General features: G+C 36.2%; 2 protein-coding genes across 2 annotated transcripts; one reads left to right on the top strand and one right to left on the bottom strand.

Moving 5' to 3' along the window:
- Window positions 1-679: 679 nt before the first annotated feature.
- On the top strand, window positions 680-2,701 carry LOC114731446 (putative pentatricopeptide repeat-containing protein At5g52630). Its single transcript, XM_028918614.1, has one exon. It carries the CDS (start codon window positions 1,086-1,088, stop codon window positions 2,532-2,534), a length of 1,449 nt encoding a protein of 482 aa, XP_028774447.1. The 5' UTR covers window positions 680-1,085; the 3' UTR covers window positions 2,535-2,701.
- Window positions 2,702-6,045: 3,344 nt separating this feature from the next.
- Window positions 6,046-10,021, bottom strand: LOC114731447 (zinc finger CCCH domain-containing protein 30-like). The gene is made up of 2 exons (XM_028918615.1): window positions 9,784-10,021; window positions 6,046-8,873 (listed from the first exon to the last, which is right to left on the bottom strand). Exon 2 carries the CDS (start codon window positions 8,758-8,760, stop codon window positions 6,661-6,663), a length of 2,100 nt encoding a protein of 699 aa, XP_028774448.1. The 5' UTR covers window positions 8,761-8,873; window positions 9,784-10,021; the 3' UTR covers window positions 6,046-6,660.
- Between the last annotated feature and the right edge of the window lie 8,098 nt (window positions 10,022-18,119).

Consider the following 18,119-nt stretch of genomic DNA (forward strand, 5'->3'; position numbering starts at 1 on the left):
TAATAAGCATAAGAACTAGTTGACCGATTTGAATAGATTAAGAAAATAAGTTAAGTTATTATTTGTTATAAAGAGACATTGCCTTTCATAGAATATCCTTGTTAATAAGTATATTGGTTAGAATTATTATTATTAAAAGGATTATCTTGAGAGAAAAATATATAAATACGAGAGACAAAATGGATTAAAGTTATGTTTAGGACCAAAATCAAATCAGTTTTTATATTAACAACTAAAAGTAGTACTCCTCTGGTCCTTAATATAAGACCCATTTAACTAATTTGATTAGATTAAGGAAGTTAGGTAAGTTAGTTAATTATAAGAAAAGTGACACATTTTTCCTGAAACACCATAATCATATTTCTTAATGCCCCATCTCCCTCTTTTACTTGATTATGGTTGATGGAGAATCTATAAGGGTAATTTAGAGAAAAATGATAAATATGATAAATGGGTCTTATATTTATGATCAAAACCAACCCAAGAATTGGATCCTATATTAAGGACCGGAGGAGTATTAGATTGGTTTTTTTTTTTTGGCCAATGATTAGATCAGTTCAATAAATTAGCAAAGAGGCGCCAAAGATTTTATTGATTTAATTGAATTTGACTGAAAATCAACCTATATCCTACGTCCGAACCCCCATCATTCTCAGGATTCATGATTTCACCATCTCATGCTTCTCCATCAGCAAAATCTACTTGAAGAAAAAACCCTAACCTGCTTCTTCGACTCAGCTCCTCCGGCGGCTCTCCACTGGCCCAAGCTTCCTCAAAACTCTTTGAATATTTACGGCTTCGAACGGGATTGCAGGAACATTTGCGAACTCCTCCTCTCTTTAACTCGCTCAAGGACTGTTCCTAAGGGATTCCAGCTCCATGCCCATATCATCAAAGTAGGTATCCAGACCATCCCTCTTATATCCCACCATCTCATCAACCTTTATTCAAAATCACAACTACCCCTCTTTGCCCGTCAAGTTTTTGAAGAGGCGCCGCACAAGTCAAGCACCACTTGGAGCTCTGTTATTTCCTCATTTGCCCAAAATGAGCTTCCTTTACTTGCTCTTGAATTCTTTCGTCGAATGCTTCACAGTGGGGTTCGGCCTGACGACCATATATTCCCCAGTGCAACTAAGTCGTGTGCATTTTTATCAAGGTGTGATGTTGGGCAGTCTGTGCACTGCCTTGTCGTGAAGACTGGGTATGAATTTGATTTGTTCGTTGGGAGTTCAATCGTTGATATGTATGCCAAGTGTGGAGAGATAAGACTTGCTCGGCAAATGTTCGATGAAATGCCTGAAAAGAATGTGGTTTCTTGGAGCGGGATGATATATGGCTACACTCAAATGTGTGAAGATGATGAAGCTCTCAGACTGTTCAGGCAAGCATTACTGGAAGATGTGGATGTCAATGATTTTACATTGTCATGTGTGTTACGGGTTTGTGGCAGCTCAACTTTGCTTGAATTGGGGAAGCAAATTCATGGACTATGCTTTAAGACAAGTTTTAATTCATCAAGCTTCGTGGGCAGTTCTTTGATATCGCTGTACTCCAAGTGCGGTGTAGTTGAAGGAGCTTATCAAGTTTTTGATGAGATAATCATTAAAAACCTTGGTATGTGGAATGCAATGCTCATAGCGTGTGCTCAACATGCGCACACAAGCAAAACGTTTGAGCTGTTCAAACAGATGGGAAGTGTTGGGATGAAGCCCAATTTCATCACCTTCTTATGCATACTTTATGCTTGCAGCCATGGAGGATTAGTAGAGAAAGGCCAATATTACTTTCAGCTCATGAAAGACTATGGTATTAAACCAGGGGCCCAACATTATGCCTCCATGGTAGATTTGCTAGGTCGTGCTGGAAAACTGAAGGAGGCAGTTCAGATAGTTCAAGAAATGCCCATGGAACCAACAGAAAGTGTTTGGGGAGCATTATTGACAGGTTGTAGAATACACGGGAACAGTGAATTGGCATCATATGTTGCTGATAGAGTTATTGAGTTAGGTCCTGTAAGCGCAGGTCTTCATGTCCTCTTATCTAATGCTTATGCTGCTGCTGGAAGATGGGAAGAAGCAGCAAGAGCAAGGAAGATGTTGAGGGACCATGGAATAAAGAAGGAAACTGGTTTGAGCTGGGTGGAGGAGGGAAACAGAGTTCACACATTTGCTGCTGGGGATAGATCTCATGTGAGAACCATAGAAATATATAAGAAATTGGAGGAATTAGGAGAAGAGATGGAGAAAGCTGGTTATGTAGCAGACACATCTTTTGTGTTGAAAGAAGTGGATGGTGAAGAGAAGAATCAAACAATTAGGTATCACAGCGAAAGGTTAGCCATAGCATTTGGCCTTATAATTTTCCCTCCTGAACGACCCATCAGAGTAATGAAGAATTTGCGTGTTTGTGGTGATTGCCACACTGCAATCAAGTTTATAAGCAAATGCACTGGAACGGTCATCATTGTGAGGGATAACAACCGGTTCCACAGATTTGAAGATGGAAAATGCACTTGTGGAGATTATTGGTGATCGTCAAGATTAGTACTGTCAACAGCTATGCTTTGGAACGGGAACAACATAATCATGACAATCAAAATAGATTATTCATTCATCTCATCCTTTGTCACTGTTTTTTCCACACAAAAAAAATTATTGTACATATTGTACTACAATCTAAGAAGTGAGACTGAGATTCAGAACACCTTTTTTTTTTTTTTTTTTGCCTGAAGATTCAGAACACAATTAAATATAAACTTTAACCATCTGGCCTTCTCCTTTCTTAAAGATAAAAAGATACTATGTGGAATCCACTGCTTTTAAGTACATGTATGGCCAAGAACCTGAGATGGTTGAGTGTGGCAAAGAACACTATGACAACTTTTAAGGATGTGGTGGATGTACCATATTTCATCCTCGCATTTGTGTTCATTCTGTATGAATCCATCTATTCAAAAGCTTGCCCATTGAGAATTCAAATCCTAACGACAGACTATTTTCAGGCCATTGTTGCTAGTGCATTTGCAAGTTACAAGAAGGTCATGGCAGCTGCATCATCTGTGTTGCAGATACTTCATCTTATTATGACCCTTGGCATATTTTCCCTGGGTATTCAAGCTTAGTTCACTGTTTCTTGTTTAACCGTGCGTCTGGGTTTAATTCTTTGGCCAGTGCTCTCCTTCCTTGTTCAATCTCCTGCCTTTTGCTTCTAAATTATTTACAGACGACATCCATGTTTTGCAACGTATAAGAGTTGGCATCCCGCTAATATTACAATGGTTATAAAATAAGAATAATATCATATGCTTGTGTATTCTTGAGCAAAATACAGCAACTGATTTTCACGTTTCTGTTCTGGCTGAGTAGTATGTTGCGGTGACTAAGCCCATTAATACTCTGGCGTTTGTTTTTGATGGCATTGACTATGGCGCTTCAGATTTTACATGCTGCGCTTGCTCCTTGGTATGTGTGGAAGATCCTTTCTTAGTGAATGACAGCGACAATCTTTAACATTTCTTCGGTTCAAAAATTAGGAGGAAAAGGCAACATTTATGAAAGTTTTAACATGCATTTCCCGAACTGCTGAAACACATTCATCATTTCTCCTTTTCTGTGCATATCTGTCTGTGTTATGGCTAATAAGTTTCCTATTTCTCCGAGAATATGGTGGCAATAGTGAGCATATTTTGCTTATTCACGTGATCCTCAAGCCATGGCTTTGCTGGTATATGGATCGCTTTGTCCATTTATATTAGTTAACGTACATTCGCTGGATTTTGGGGGGTAACTTCTTCTGCAAATAGAGTGTTTTGGTGTTACAAAATCTGAAGAAATCACCTTATCACTTTTCTAAGTGAAATAAAACTATAACGGAGGACTAAAAGGATGGACTCCATTAATGGGTGTTATATTGCAGGCTAGGTTCTCTAACCGGCCCTTGGAGGTTCCTCAAAGAAAATTCTGCACTACTGGCTCGGTTTTGTGAACTTGTTTAACCATCATAGAAATTTTGGAGTAAATAGGCCCACCATCAAGGACTTGAATAGATTCTCATGCCCAAAAAAAAAATGTATAGATTCAAATCACTTTTGCCCCCGTATTGTTCCTCATATCTTGTCAAAGGGAAAAATGGTATGTTTTTACGGCCTTGTAAAAGAAGTAAAGCCATTAACAGCTTAGGAAGGTAAGATTTTGGTTTAGTTATTGGCTGTCAAGTTTTAATCTCGGTATCTTCATTTGGTGCCGAAGGGGGCAACAATGTTTAAGATCGCATCATCTAACCTTGATTTTTTTTTTGGGCCAAAAATTTTATTGAATCCAGATAATAAGCAATTAGATATCCCAGGGATAAGCTCAAAATTATCGGTGATATGGTAGCAAAATCGTATTCAGACCGTTGCTAAAATAATAACAGGCTCCAAACTTATAATAGAAAAGATTTTTTTTTTTTTGGCTATGCATAGTTATTTTTCTGTTACATTAGAGAATAACGGGTAATGTCTTGTTTCTATCAAGAGACATAAAAGGAGAATAAAAATATTCGTTGAAAGAGATCCAAGGCTATTGAACTATCCATTATTCTTACTTTCCTATACCTTCTGCAAAAGCAAGGCAAGAACGGGAACAATCAAGAAAATGAGATGTGAAGTGGGAAAAGGGATGTCCTTGTTGTGAGGCTATTCAAGTAAATTCCGTGGGATAGTAGGATTCAGGGAAAATGCCCCCAGCTTTACCATTGATGGTGATTTCAGGGTCACATCAAGAACAAAACAAGACGTATACAGCGGCAGGTCACATTGAAGTGCCAGAGTTCGTGATAGGAACCACATAATATTTGCAAGCATCACTCAAAGCTGGCAATTTTTTTCCCTCGCTGCTTTTCTTCCCAAGCTTTTTAGTTAGTCTTCTCAGTTCTCACCTTCCTTTTTCGCCTTTCCCCGAGCCGTCCATCTACAAGAACCTGTGCTCTATATTTAAACATTTGCGATAACATAAAATATGTACTCCTCCGGTCCTAATTATAAGACCCAATTGATTTATTTGAGGAGATTAAGGAAGTAAGTTAAGTTGGTTATTTATAATAAATAAATGTTGTCATTTCTAAAATATCCTTGCTAATTAAGTATATTGGCTAAAACTATCATTATTAGAAGGATTATCTTGGAAAAAAATACATAAATATAAGAGACAAAATGGATTGGGTCTTATAATTAGGACCAAATAAAAAGTCAAATTGAGTCTTATAATAAGGACCGGAGGAGTACATAATTATGCCAAGTGGTTGCTGCTACATTGGCTTCCGAGAGTGAGTTGACGCGTTTTTTTGGGGTCAAAAGGGTGAGTTGACATGTTGGAGCTCAATGGGGAAATTCCAGCGTCACAAGTCCACACGACATACAGCGAATCATTTTTTTGAGTAAGGGCCTGTTTGGGTGCTCCAAAACCGTGGTTTCAGAAGCACTTTTCTGTAAAATGAGATAACTTCCTCCACATATTTACTTCGTAATCCGTAAAAGCAATTCTGAAACCATGGTTTAGTTTCTATCCAAACACTCCCTAAGTTATTTTTACCAATACATAGTAAATCATACTATTCTGATTTTTAATATAAAAACTTATTTGATATTTAATTTAATTTTAAATATAATATTCTAATTTATTTTACCTATCATCTTTATCTATTTTTTTAAAATAATTCTTACAGAAATTGTACGTATTAAAAACTTTACCAAATAATAATTATAACTAATACATATTATTAGTAAAAATACCTTAATTATACTTAAATTTGACGTTCCATAAACAGCATGAGCCATTTCGAATTTTGTGTCAGCAAATAAAACTCATTCCGAATAAATACGTTAAATATGGAAGGAGTCAGATAAATCCTATTCGAGCGGAATAAATTATATACACTACAGAGCGTTACGATCCATTCACATTCCCCGCTGCCAACTCCGTAATGGCACATGTGCTTATGCCATGCACCGCCCAGTCCTACTAAAGCAAAAGTTATACCAAAGTGATAATAGGAATAAAGAACTAGAGTATTAGAATAATATATCAATAAACTTTAATTGAATGTTTACGTGACTAAAGGTTCGGTCCTTCAACATCCCTAATTTACACACTTCCCAATAATCCACAAAAATTGATCCCACACAAAATGAGAATTACCATAACCAGCATGCTGTATTTTCTTCCCCAAAACTGGACCAGTACGGAGTCTCAGAGCTTACCCTCTAGGACCCCACTAATTATGTTTCCTGCCCCCAGAATACTTGGGAATAAAGAAAAATACGGACCAAACTCAGGGTTTAGGAATAGGACTTCGATTTAATTTAATATAACGTTGCTGATCAATGAAGGAAAAAAATGACAGGGAGATGAGCTTCTTTTGAAAAGATCCGCAGCCAAAAAATCGTAACATGGAGATCATTAATCTTGTCTGAATGCCTCCCGGTGGTTGAGTCTTCTACTTTAACTCTGTAGCAACAAATTTGGAAAATGAATTTCCTCGGGAACTTCTATTATTCCTGCTTACTTCCACAGTTATTGTTTATCTTCTTCCAACACCAACAAAATTTCAAAAAGAAGAAATATAGTACTATTTACTGAAAATTTTCGGTCATCTACCTCTGGGTCAGGAAAAGTCATTTCAGTTTTGCTGAGCCACAAGATGATCAAGCTGCATTTGTTCAAGCCATGCCCCCAATACCGCATGATCCACAGGTTCGATTTGCGCACTAACATTTGATCCGTCGGCCGAGGTTCCGGCCACTGCCATGCCTGGGACACTAGCGGCCGGCTCTTTAATCTCACCTGGAGGTTCTTTGACTAAAGACTGTACCCATGATAGGTCAGGTTCCTCGCCATTGTGCCCAAGCTCAAATGAAGAAGATCTATGGAATTTACCCATGTCATCGGTGCTGACGGCCCAATCCAACTTACCGTTCGGGGAACCCCAGTTGGACCAAGAATTGATTGAGGAACCAGCAACAGCAGCCGCAGAGCTGGAGCCAAGTTCCCGAGAGCTAAGGCTACGGAATTGTTGCAGCTTCTCACGTTGAGCTAGCATAGAAATTCTGGAGCTCATCGGTGAAATAGGTTCCACTTTGCGTGGTGACATCCTTCCTGACGACTGAACGGCAAAAGAAGTCTGCAATAAAGGATGGTCAGCATTCTTGGAAGGAAATTTTGTATTGACAGGTGATAGCAAGCTTTGCTGCTGCTGAAATTGATTAAGAACAGCAGATTTGTGGGTTGGGGAGTAAACACTTGAGGCCATTGCTGGATCAGCAAATCGAGGGGAAGAGTTCTCAGCAGAAAATAGATCATCGAGATTTGAATGGGTCAAGGTCTTCATACGAACTGGCTGATTCATGCTATTAGAATTCATTGGTTGTTGAGGAAGGCAAGACAACTCATTAAGGAGCTGTTGTTGCTGAACCTCATATTCTGACAACAAATCCAAGTCTTCCACAGGAATATCTCTAGCATTATGCGAGGATCTCAAATGACTGCAATGAAGATTACTTCCAGGCAAGTGCAAAGATGGGACATTGGCTTGTGACCAAGCAGCTGAAGAGTATGGCATGCCATTGGCAGAAGGAGACATGGGCGAAGTGAATGGTGAAGGGGAAATGACAGACATAGAGGAAGGGGAGCCAGGCAACAGGCTCATAGCTGCAGCAAAATCCATGGCAGGTGTGCTTGAACGAGGAGAGGGAACAGCAGAACCAGTTGAAACATGTAGAGACCGAAGCTCCTCAGCAGTATGGGCAAAGAAACAAACTCTTCTATTGCAATTTGTTCCATCCTTGCAGAGACGGGTTCGATATTGGGCTGGATGTAGCCAACACTCAAAAACTCCATGTGCATACTCACACATATCGCCACGTCGGCAAGCCCCCTTCCGAAATTCAGGACAAGGAACACAGCTATAGTGGAACTTCCTTGGGTCCCTTCTCCGGGCATTTTCTCCCGGATGGACAAAAGGACATTCAGTCCAATCATGGGAATAAGCACGTGAACAAGGCCGAACCTTGAAAGAATACATTCGGAATTCATCAGTTGCATATATGCTGTTCTTGATGTCTGGAAGAGATGGATCAACAGGATATTCTTTCTTCTCTGGTGCATGAAAAACAGGAGCGTCATTTGACTTTGACTTCAAGAGGGCATCTAGTGCAGAAGATGGAGACTCATTCTCTGGTGAAGTTGATAAAGGTGGCGATTCAGCTTTTGATGTGGTTGTGTTAACCCTAAGATTAAACCCTGCTATAGAGTCATCAGTTCGAAGAAGTTCTTCAAGACTGCTTTTGACATGATCAAGCTTGGGAGGAACAACAATAACGTCAACTGGACGGTGACCATTGGCATCCACGGAACTTGGATCAGCACCTGCTGATAAGAGCAATTTTACAACATCAACCGCATTAGCAGCTCCACCTGACGCAGCACAATGAAGTGCAGTGCTCTTGTCAAGGCCACAGGGACGATTTATGTTAGCATTGGATAGTGATAGAATCAGCTTCACGACACCAATGCTACCATAAGTGGCAGCAACCATCAAAGGGGTTCTCTGCTCGTTGACCATAGGTTTTGAACCCTTTCCACGACCATACCATAGTCCAGCCTCATGGACACAGGATGGATCACGCTCAATCAGTCGTTCAAAACCCTCAACATCATTATTAGCTGCAAACTCAAGCAAGCTTACAAAAGCATCTTCAGTCTCAGTAGTCAAGTGATTCATTTTTCAGCTTCTAAGTTCCGTGGAGCTAAACAAATACAAGACAGTGATTGGAGACAGTGTGTACTTTAGCTGCTCAAATCCACAGCACATGCTCTTATATGCAGGAGATTCAGCTGAGGGAAAGGAGAGAAAAACAAATAATTTAAACGAGCATTCATTAATATCAAAGAATTATCATATAAACCAAAAGGAATAATGACGAAACACTCGACTGAAAGATACCGAGGCCACATATGGGCATGAACGACCATCCCCCACAAGCAATTCTCAGGTGCTCCACAAAAATAATTAAGAAGGCAAGTAGGAGCACAAAATTGGACATTAAACTATCTTTTCCAATTGGTCTATGGAAAAAATTGCTAATTTACCGCAAAAGATTAAAAAAAAAAAAAAAAAAGCAGTTTCCTCTGATAACCAAACATCTACCTTTGTTCTCATTCGCAATACCCAGGGACCAAACATCATATGAACAGACTAAGAAAAAAAGTCCCCGGTAATGGAAACAATTCACTGGGCTTGGAAACTCTGAAACGAGAGAAATCGTTATCAACCCAGGGACAATTAAATCAAGCAGTCAATGAGACAAGAAATTGCATGGAGCAGTTTCACTAAGAAAAAATCGAGATCAGGCTAACGACGAACTTTGACCATGCTTTGCACTCGTTTTCGCACAAACTACCTCGAAATATGTGCTGCACTAGAAATTGGGTGCAGCAGTAAGGCAACAAGGTTTGGCCCTAAAAAAAAAAAGCAGTAAGGCAACGAGAAAAGGCAAGTACAATTTACGTTCCAGAAGAAAATAATCGTGGCTTTTAAAAGCACCGAGAAAGTGAGAGAACAAGAAACAAACTGACTTCCTGATGACTCTTTAAGTGTTTTAAGAATACCAGAACCCAGTAAGAAAACCAACCCACACAGTTTCCTTGCTCCATCAAAACCCATTACACAGAAGACAGATGTAAAAGCAAGACTTAAAATGATCCAAACTGAGACAAGCTTTGATCGAAGTGAATCTTATCTTACCGGCTCTCGAATTTGGGAGAAAACGAAGGGAAAATCCAGAGTCAAGGGAAGTCGTCAGATCTCAACGGGGAGTGAAGCAGCTAAAACAGCGCTTCGAACTGTGGATATTAGGATTCCGAGCAATTTTGGAGGAGAAACTAGTAAGGAGAAATGTCGCGACCAATTCTTCTTTCTCCATTTCTTATGCCAGTCCTCATCGAAGCACAAAGAGAAAACTACAAATTCTTTTTATTGATAAAGTCGCCAATAGGATAAAAAAAATGAGCGACGCATTAAAAAAATACTCAGACGCACTCAGAGGTACGCACTTGATTATTCGTCCGCAGCACCTAGTGCCCTTTTTATTGGCCAATTGTAAAGGCCTGTTCGGCCCTGAGAGGGATACGATCGTCAATTCTTGAAAAGATGAGGGGCAAAAAGGTACTTTAGGAGCGAGGAACACTCTCTCTCATCTGACGTGGTTATTCTTGATGCGAGTGCGACAAAACCATGCCTTGTAATAATTTAATAGGATCCATTGGATATGGTTGGATCGAATTCTCTGGAAATTCAACCCAAATTAACATTACATCAATACATCGATGGCAAGTGAAGCTTTTTGCGAAGGCGAGGATCTAGGGCGCCTGATTTCCCGAAAGGACCCGTAAGCCATGGGACCTGGCCCCACGACGTCTGAATGATACTAATAATTAAGAAAACATCGTACTTAACTTTTCGTTTTATTTTCTCAGCCTTTTTTTACTTTTGTTTTTTGGGAGGCAAATATTTCATTTTTTAATATTTTGCTCCCAAGGCACGAAAACCACCCGCATTCTCAGGCGAAAGAAAAAATCTCTGACTTGCTTAAGTAACCACAAGCAAAAATTAGTCTTTACAGAAAATCGCAAACAAGAACCCAGGAGATAGAAAAATTATGGCGTTAATCTGAATTTTCATCCTTTAAATTTGCTCTCATTTTAATTTTGATCTCTCAAATTTTAAACCATAAATTTTAGCCCCTCAAAATTTTTTTATTTAAAATATTAATCCCTATAATCTATAAAAATTTGGATCATTTTGTCCCTTGAGGGATCAAAAACCAATTATTTGAAATTTAAGAGTCTAAAACTAAAATAAAAATAAATTTGAGGAGCTAAAAATTATATTAACTCAAAATTATAAATAAAAACCTATTACAATATTAGTATGAGTTTTGATAACAGTTGATAAGTATACGATAATAATTTTTATAAATAGATCGCCCTATGTAAGTTTTCAATTTGCCAGGTCTTTTCTTGCGTGTAACACGTGATTTTGCAATTTTCGAAGTTAATTTTTTATTACATTCAACTCCTTTCAAGCCTGTTCTGGGAAGAAATATTTGCGTTGAAGAAACATGAGAATAAAAAGAATATAAAAGAACAAGAAAATATGAGTGTGAAATTAATTAACTTATAAAGAATTAAAATTTCGAAGAATCGAAGCATTTCGTGCTCATCTAAAAATGATCAGATTCACAGTGTGATCATTTGAAATTATTAAATATTTCAGAACGTTCTATTCAAAGTTAAAAAAAAAAAAAAAAAAAAGATCAAGCCAAGTCGTACAACGAGCTTAAAATATTAAGCGGAACAATGGGCCCAAGAGGGGAGTGAACGAAGACACGGTGTGGAGCCCGCAAGCCGAACCCCTGTTTTTGATTACTTGTAGCATCTCATGTCCTACTCTATATATATATATATTATAAAATGTTAAAAAGGCAAGAATGTTGAGGGGTCATGAGTTGACAGTAACAATAACACATTCAGAATCAGAGCCCATAATCAGTGGGGGGATATAATAGATTATATCATAAATTAACAAATTTAAATAGGGACGTTCTCAAAACCCTTGGTGCTGGTTTTTACGGAACAATAAAGAACGTGAACTGCTGTTCAACTACTTTTTTTATAATATTTGCAACATATTTAAAAGTGACTTATGATGCAAATTAAAAGAGTGTTTAGGTAAGAATCAAATTATAATTTTAAAAATAATTTTATTGTATATAAAGTAAGTATGAAAAAAAAACGATTTATGTAAAAGCACCTCTTAAAAATGTTTGGTACAGAGGACTACAACATCTGGCGTTGACTAACCTTGCTATCAGCATCACGTGCTCTCTGCTCTCTACTGCATTCACGTGTAATTACTCCGTACGTGTTTTTTGTTTAAAAAAAAACATTTGACTGAATCACGTGAGTTAAAAAATTAATAAAAATTGATTAAAAAATAATATACAAAAATTATAAATATTTTTTCAAAAACATCGTAAATAAATATAATAATATTTTAAGGAGTGACACAATAAATATATCAAGAACTAAAATAATTAATTCATGAAGATAAAATAAGAGACTGGCCAAAAAATTTGAATTTTTTATAAATAAAAACAATATATATGTAGCGGTTGTTTCCCATGAAATTAAATATACAGGGGAATACAGCACAAGCTCGGAGGACGGATAAGAATTATAATCAAGGCCAGAGCTAACGTAGGAAGGGACACATTCATTGACACATGATTCCATCAGTGACATATGATTTGGACAAGATGGAGGGAGTTGAGGACATAAACTACTTCTTAATTGACTTTTAAAACAGGGTTGGTTAGGTTGTCACCTAACTACTTAGCATACTCCTCATGTTAATCTCTCCCTCCATTTTTTTTTTTCCCTTATAAATTATAGTATATGATGTAAAATGGCGTTTCAACCCATTGGATGGCGATATAAATTCAGCTCATTTCCATAGATAGAAAGGTTTGTCTCCTGACTATGTTAAGAATATATATATATATATATATATATATTTATATTACTACTATCTTAAATTATGGTCGATTGAGTGGGTCGGGGGTTGAAGATGACTCTTGGGTTTAAACATCTTCCAATCATTTTGTGTGCTTAAAGCATGATTAATGTGTGCCTCCATTTTTTCGCACAGGGTTTCGTTGGTTGGAGAGATTCTTAGATGAAGACGCCCCTCATACCAATTTAATTAACTTCTCATGTTTTTATATGCATATATATATATATATATATTGATTTATGTATCTTTGAGGTTGACTTGCAAGCCTGAAAATTTTACTTCTGAGTCAATAAATCTTCGCATGTAAACTTAAACAATCTTACCTGTGAATATTAAAATATCAATATTTTAATGGGTTGGCTCATAAACATGAGAAGTTCATTTCTAAACTCTTAAAACTTCACATGTAAATATTTGAAAAGGAAAAAAAAAAGGATGGATGATGTAAGCGTATCTGCATACTTCATCCTATTTTATTATGAGAAATAATTGTCCATGGATTTAAAATGTTAATTAAATTCAGTAAAAAGCGTGTAAGATATATACATGTTTTTACAACTATACTCTTATTTATAAAATATATATATACGAGAGATAATGAGTGAGAATATATAAAAGGAGATAATAAATAACACGTATTTTTTTAGATAAAAAAGATTTGTTTTTTCACAATTAAAGGCACGCGGAGGATTATTTCTTAGAATTTAAAAAAAAAAAGGCGGATAGAGGGTTATTTCATACTTAAAATTAGTTATAGTTAAGTTTATTAGAGTTTTGTTTTTTTTTTCAAATATGTAGTGCTGTTTTTTTCAGGTAAGTCATTTGCATTAAGACTTATTCATAATTTGTCCTCTGTTTTTATCTTATTCGTCTTTTTCTATTATCTTGTATCCGCCCCATGCCCGCCTTCTCTTCAATAGAGTCTGTTTCATGCAAGGGGTTGAAATGATAAAAGAAAACGGTGATTATTAAATTCCACGACGAACGCAATGAAGAGGTAACGCCATGCCTCTTCATCCAATTCAGCGCGCGCGCGCGCTGTAACTTCTAATAAATTACACATGAACATAAAACAGCAAATCCAACCAAAACATGGTGTTGGTTTTTTTTTTTTTTGTCAGCAAAAATTTTTATGAGTTGAGTTCTGAAAGTTTACCAGAGTCAAAATATGTCTTCAAACTGAGCATTCTTACAGAGATATTCACATATTGTCAATCAACAAGGTTCTCATATCGACAGTAAGATTCAAACTCATGATCTTTCAAATAATACTAATTAGACTAACTCTTATTAATAATATGGAATTGGTTTGTTTACGTTAATGAACCAAGGGATGCGAGTTGGACATACTCGCGTTAGAGATGAGCATAGTGCGGGCAAATTTAGATTGGAGCTCCAACAGTTGTTAAAAAAAAAAATTCATATATACTCATTCTGTTCATTTTAACTAATTCGTGAGAACTATAAATGATAGTTAACTCTAAATTTATCTTAAGTTTTTTTACTCTTACCTGTATTAAATGAGGCTGCGAATGAGAAGAAAAAGATGAAGAATTACATTTAAACGTTAATTTTAAAGATAACATTAATAAACAAATATTAGTTATTCTCAACGCGGTTTAAAATTTTTTATACAACTGGCTTATGTCATAGATTAGGGAACACCTTTTCAGGGCTGCCCGCGTTTATTTCGTCTATAATTGAAAAATACTACCTTCAGTCTTAATTATAATATCTAATTGACTAATTTGAAGATATTAATTAAAGAAATTAAGTTAGTTATTTGGAATAAATAGGTGTTATCTTTCATAAAATATTCTTACTAATTAAGTGTGTAGGCTAGAATTATCATTGTCAAAAGAAATACCTTGGAAAAAAATGTATAAATATGAGAGACAAAATAGATTGGGATCTTATATTTATGACCAAAATAAAAATCAAACAAGATCTTATATTAAGAACCGAAGGTAATAATTTCTTATTATCAACGTGATAGAGAAAGCAGTAGACACAGCACCAACAACAATAACAATAAGAAAAATTACAATAAGGTTTTATCTAAAAAAAATTAAGTATAAAAAAGTCTTTTAAAATTATCAAATTGATTTGAAGTCCCAATAGACCTCATTATAAGAGATTTCATCAGTTTAATTATCAAATTACTCTCATCTTTTTTTAAGTATGCATTAACAAGTAAAAGTGCAGTCGTTAACAATTAAAAATGTAATGATTAACAACTATTACGTAGATATTGACGACTTATATATTATATTTTTATGATACACTGAGAAAATATATTGTTAATACTTATGTGATATTTGTTAATCGTTACGCTTTAAGTTGTTAACAACTGTTTTATCAGTTGTTAATACATACTTAAAAAAATAAGAGTAATTTGATAATAAAATAAATAAAATCTTTTGTAATGAGATTTTTTTGAAACTTCAGAATAATTTAATAATTTTTTTAAAAAATTATATTTAATTCTCTCGGCCAAGACCTATCGCAATTTTTCAACTGAGGTTAAGTGGACTTTTCTAGTTTTTTAATAGTGAGGATTGGAATGCGACGTGGAAAACAGGGCGGCTCCTCTGGGTCCCATTTTCGTGGCTATCGTCGTGGGACCCATTCTACTCTCTAATTGACAGCTGTCCTGATCTGGTTGCATCGACGGCTACTCTTAATAGTTGTATAAAATTTGTTTGATTCCTCGTTGAAAAAACTCTACCTTCTAATCTTAATTAGTAATTTCTTTTTTCATTTATTTCAAAATACGATCGCACTATTTTAAGATTTGTTTAATTTTACCATTTTTAAGTGGGTGTATTTAATATATTCAAGTTTTTTTTAAAAAGAACTTTTCAATTTTAATCCTCATTGAAATTAATGATCAGATAATAAATTATATTTAGAAATTAAAGACATACCAATTAAGAAGGGATAATGTTGGGAAAAAAATTAACTAGGAGATGATTATGGATAAAATAAAATAGAGTGTTAAAACTCCATCCTATAATTAGGAGATGATTATGCAAACTCCATCCTCATCCCGCATCACTCCGTCAGAGGGCATAAGTGTCATTCCAGATCACTTGCATGCAACTTCACAGCACTCAACCTTGTGCACAAAAAAAAGAAGGACTCAGAACTCAACCGAGGAATGGGCTGGATTGGCGGGGGCTACGAACTGCGCTATAGAACGAGAAGTAAGCCACACCTAATCCAATATCCACGGGCCTCATATATTTTGGGCCTGAGGCCCATTTGTTTAAACAAACAACAGATCTTGCGCATAACCGAGAGAGACGCAGACAAACATTCTCTTCTTCACCTCTTATAAAAGAAGAGAGAAGGAAACAAGTGCGCGTACGAGGCGGCGAGCATGCTGAGAGTGAGACCCATAGAAAAGGAATCAAAGATGCACCAAAATTATGAAACCTCAAAGTCATGGACTACTATGAGAGTGATGTATCGGGAACTTTATGAAGAGGAGAGACATTGCAGGACACAAGAATAAAAGAGCGGTACCTTGGAAGACAAAAACAAAATCATTAACACACTTATTGGAAGGGATATTCCTTAACCATTATAGGTTTGAAAGGAATTAGTTTCAAGTCTAATACGACTTAGGAATATCTTTGTTCTACCTTAAAAGACAAAATCATTAACGCCTTTCAGGAGCTGGTTGAAATGTGGGGAATATTTCCAAAACTTTTGTCAGGCCAAAAATACAACTTGAAATTCTTTTGTGGGACAACACTAGCCGTATCCGTTATACAGTAAGTGCTGAGTAAAATAAAAGCGCGATGGACAGAGAGGTATGGGCAAAATCAAAATCAACGTAGTTTAAAGTCAACATGATTGGGGCTGGTAAAAAAAAAAAAAAAGGAGCGGGATTATTGTTGTGGGACCAAGGAGTAGTTTTGCACTAACTCTCTTTGGATTCTCGTGAGAATGGTCCAGGAGTACAGGGTGGCTTCATATAATTCAAAAGGCCGGATGAAGGTAAAGCATAGCCTTTTAACAAAGTGTTCGTGTAGAATCTTACTTCTCAATGATGCCGTGAAGTCAAAAAGCCGCAGCCTCTACTGTACATATATCACGTATAATACTGGCTGCTCATTTTTCTTCTTTTCCTTGAGCAGTTGACCGGGACTTGTTTAGAATCGTGGTTCAAGTAAAGTATGGGTGAATACTTTTATCTTTGTTTATGTGAAAGTGATAATAACTCAAACAGGCCCTGGATGGTTGAGTTCATGTGCAGAAGAGGAGAAAGAGCTTCAACACTGTTTAACGACTTTGTTTAAATGTAATCCGAAAGATGGCTTTGTGATGAGTTCTGAGGGAAAAAACACAAAGACCATCGAATAATTTTAATAACCTGTTTTCTTCAAAATTTATGTAATTTGGTTAAAATGTATTTTATAAATATGACCAAAGAAAGCAAACTCACATTTCAACGCACGTAGGGAGATGAGTGAATCACGGGGAGTTGTTGAACAAATGAAAGCGTGAGAATGGTTAAACCGGGGGCCCGTTACGTTGTTCGTTGTTGCCTCCCAAGTTCCAGTCAGAGAAAAGCACTACAAGTGATATTTATTTTCCTCCGAGACAAATTTTATAATAATTATACGTTTTATCAAATAGTAATTTTAACTAATATATATAATTAGTAATGATATTTCAGAGAAGATAACACTTATTTATTATAAATAACTAATTTAATTAATTTTCTTAATATATTTAAATTAATCATTTAATTTTTATATTAAATATGGGAGTTCTGTGATTTTTAGCACGGTGATGGTCAGCATCGGAGGATAAGACTTTTTTTTTTTGGGGAAATAATTTTACGGTTGCGTTCCATTGCTTTTGGTCTGAAACGCAGCGTTTTGCAGAATATATTCGCGGTTTCGAATTGGTTTATGGACGGAGGGGTTCATAATGGGCGGAGGTGGGGAAGGGCGCTTTATTTAGAGTTGCATGCAGCCCACGTATGATTCGAAATATTTAATTTGTATTCTTTTCATCAAAAAGTTGGGACTTTTGTTTTTATTTATTTTTTAGTCTAAAAAAAAGGCAGAATCTTTCACCTTTCAATATTATCCAATTTTCTGCCTTTTTTTTTAAAGCCTACCTTTTCCTTTTCTTTAATCATTCAACCTTTGACTTCCAAACCACTGTTCCTCCACTCACCTCCTGCAAGCCTTTGTTTCCATATTGCCCCCTCCCAACCCCAAGTTGTATTGATCATTCACTTTATTCTTATTCAATCCAAATTCAAATCCAATAATTATAGCTTTCATCATTCCTTTTCTCAGCCAGCCCATGTCATGAGGTTTTTTCCAAGATCATAAAGATCTTTAAAAAAAAAAAAAAAACCCCCCATCTCAGAGAGGTATGTCTTCCGCTGAATTAAAAATTAACCAGTGGGCAATTTAGTTGACTTGCCAGTGAAAGAATGTCAAATTACAATTGCATTCTGTATTGGTGATTTGATTTGATAT

This window comes from Neltuma alba, unplaced genomic scaffold, assembly GCF_004799145.2.
Source record: "Neltuma alba isolate B1F8T4 unplaced genomic scaffold, ASM479914v2 tig00012834_pilon, whole genome shotgun sequence".
Classification (NCBI taxonomy): domain Eukaryota; kingdom Viridiplantae; phylum Streptophyta; class Magnoliopsida; order Fabales; family Fabaceae; genus Neltuma; species Neltuma alba.

Excerpts from the sequence above, each read along its gene's own strand:
- LOC114731446 (XM_028918614.1), top strand. The coding sequence starts at position 1,086 with ATGCTTCACAGTGGGGTTCGGCCTGACGACCATATATTCCCCAGTGCA.
- LOC114731447 (XM_028918615.1), bottom strand. The coding sequence starts at position 8,760 with ATGAATCACTTGACTACTGAGACTGAAGATGCTTTTGTAAGCTTGCTT.